Source organism: Volvox carteri (genome assembly GCF_000143455.1).
Source record: "Volvox carteri f. nagariensis unplaced genomic scaffold VOLCAscaffold_572, whole genome shotgun sequence".
Classification (NCBI taxonomy): Eukaryota; Viridiplantae; Chlorophyta; class Chlorophyceae; order Chlamydomonadales; family Volvocaceae; genus Volvox; species Volvox carteri.
Window position 1 is genome coordinate 5,869 of NW_003308085.1, and position 804 is coordinate 6,672.

Sequence of the window (804 nt, forward strand, 5' to 3'; positions counted from 1 at the left end):
GCAGAACAGGTTAGCCACAGCTTGCCGGTGCGTTTTGCTGTGCAACGGTCAGCCGAGTCTGACACCCCGCCGCCGTCACCGTTCAACGTTTCGCGCCTAACCCAGATCGCCAGTAAGCCCGCCCGCCATGTAGGTTGTATGCGTGCTCGTGTAGCTGCAGCCTCCACGACGGAAGCGCACCGGGTGGACAGCGACTGGATGCTTTCGCGCACCGTCTTCGTCCTCTCTTATCTCGTCGTCTCCATCGTCACCTACTTCGTCGTCTTCGTCTCCTCTTATCTCGTCGTCTCCGTCGTCACCTACTTCGTCGTCATCACCAACGTTCTTCGTCTCGCGAAAATCGTCCGTAAGCCTGCCCGTCTTGCCGGCTGCAAGTGTGCTCGTGCAGCTGCAACCTCGACAACGACGGGAGCATTCCAGGCGAACAGCGATTACACCCTTTTACTCTCACGTCTTCATCCCCCACCCTGTTCCCTGATACCACCCTTCACCCCGTTTCCACCTCGTCCCATCCTTCACCATCTTCTGCCAACCATCCGTCATCGCCTTCAAGTCTGTCAGAACTCTCATCGTTCATTTCTCCAGTCCCCATCCAGCACCTTTGCCCCAACCATCGGACTGCCCTTCACCTCAACCTACTGTTGCTAATCTTATCACCAGCCTTCTCACCGTCGTCCTCCAGCTCCACCCGCCGTGCCCATCACACTGGAGTCACCGTACGACCACGCCGACACTATCGTTACTGCAGTTCGCCTAGGTTATAACCGACGTGGTCGGCCGTCCGTCATGTTCCTAGTTCAGTGG

General features: G+C 57.6%; 1 protein-coding gene across 1 annotated transcript in view; it reads left to right on the top strand.

Annotated features, from left to right (window-relative positions):
• VOLCADRAFT_101258 (uncharacterized protein) overlaps nt 1–346 on the top strand; it is a gene marked incomplete at both ends in the record, with an annotated part of 6,078 nt that extends 5,732 nt beyond the window's left edge. The window contains one exon of the mRNA XM_002959693.1: nt 155–346. Within this exon, the coding sequence (XP_002959739.1) occupies nt 155–346 (192 nt within the window). The remainder of the gene's footprint in view (nt 1–154) is intronic.
• Nucleotides 347–804: the final 458 nt, after the last annotated feature.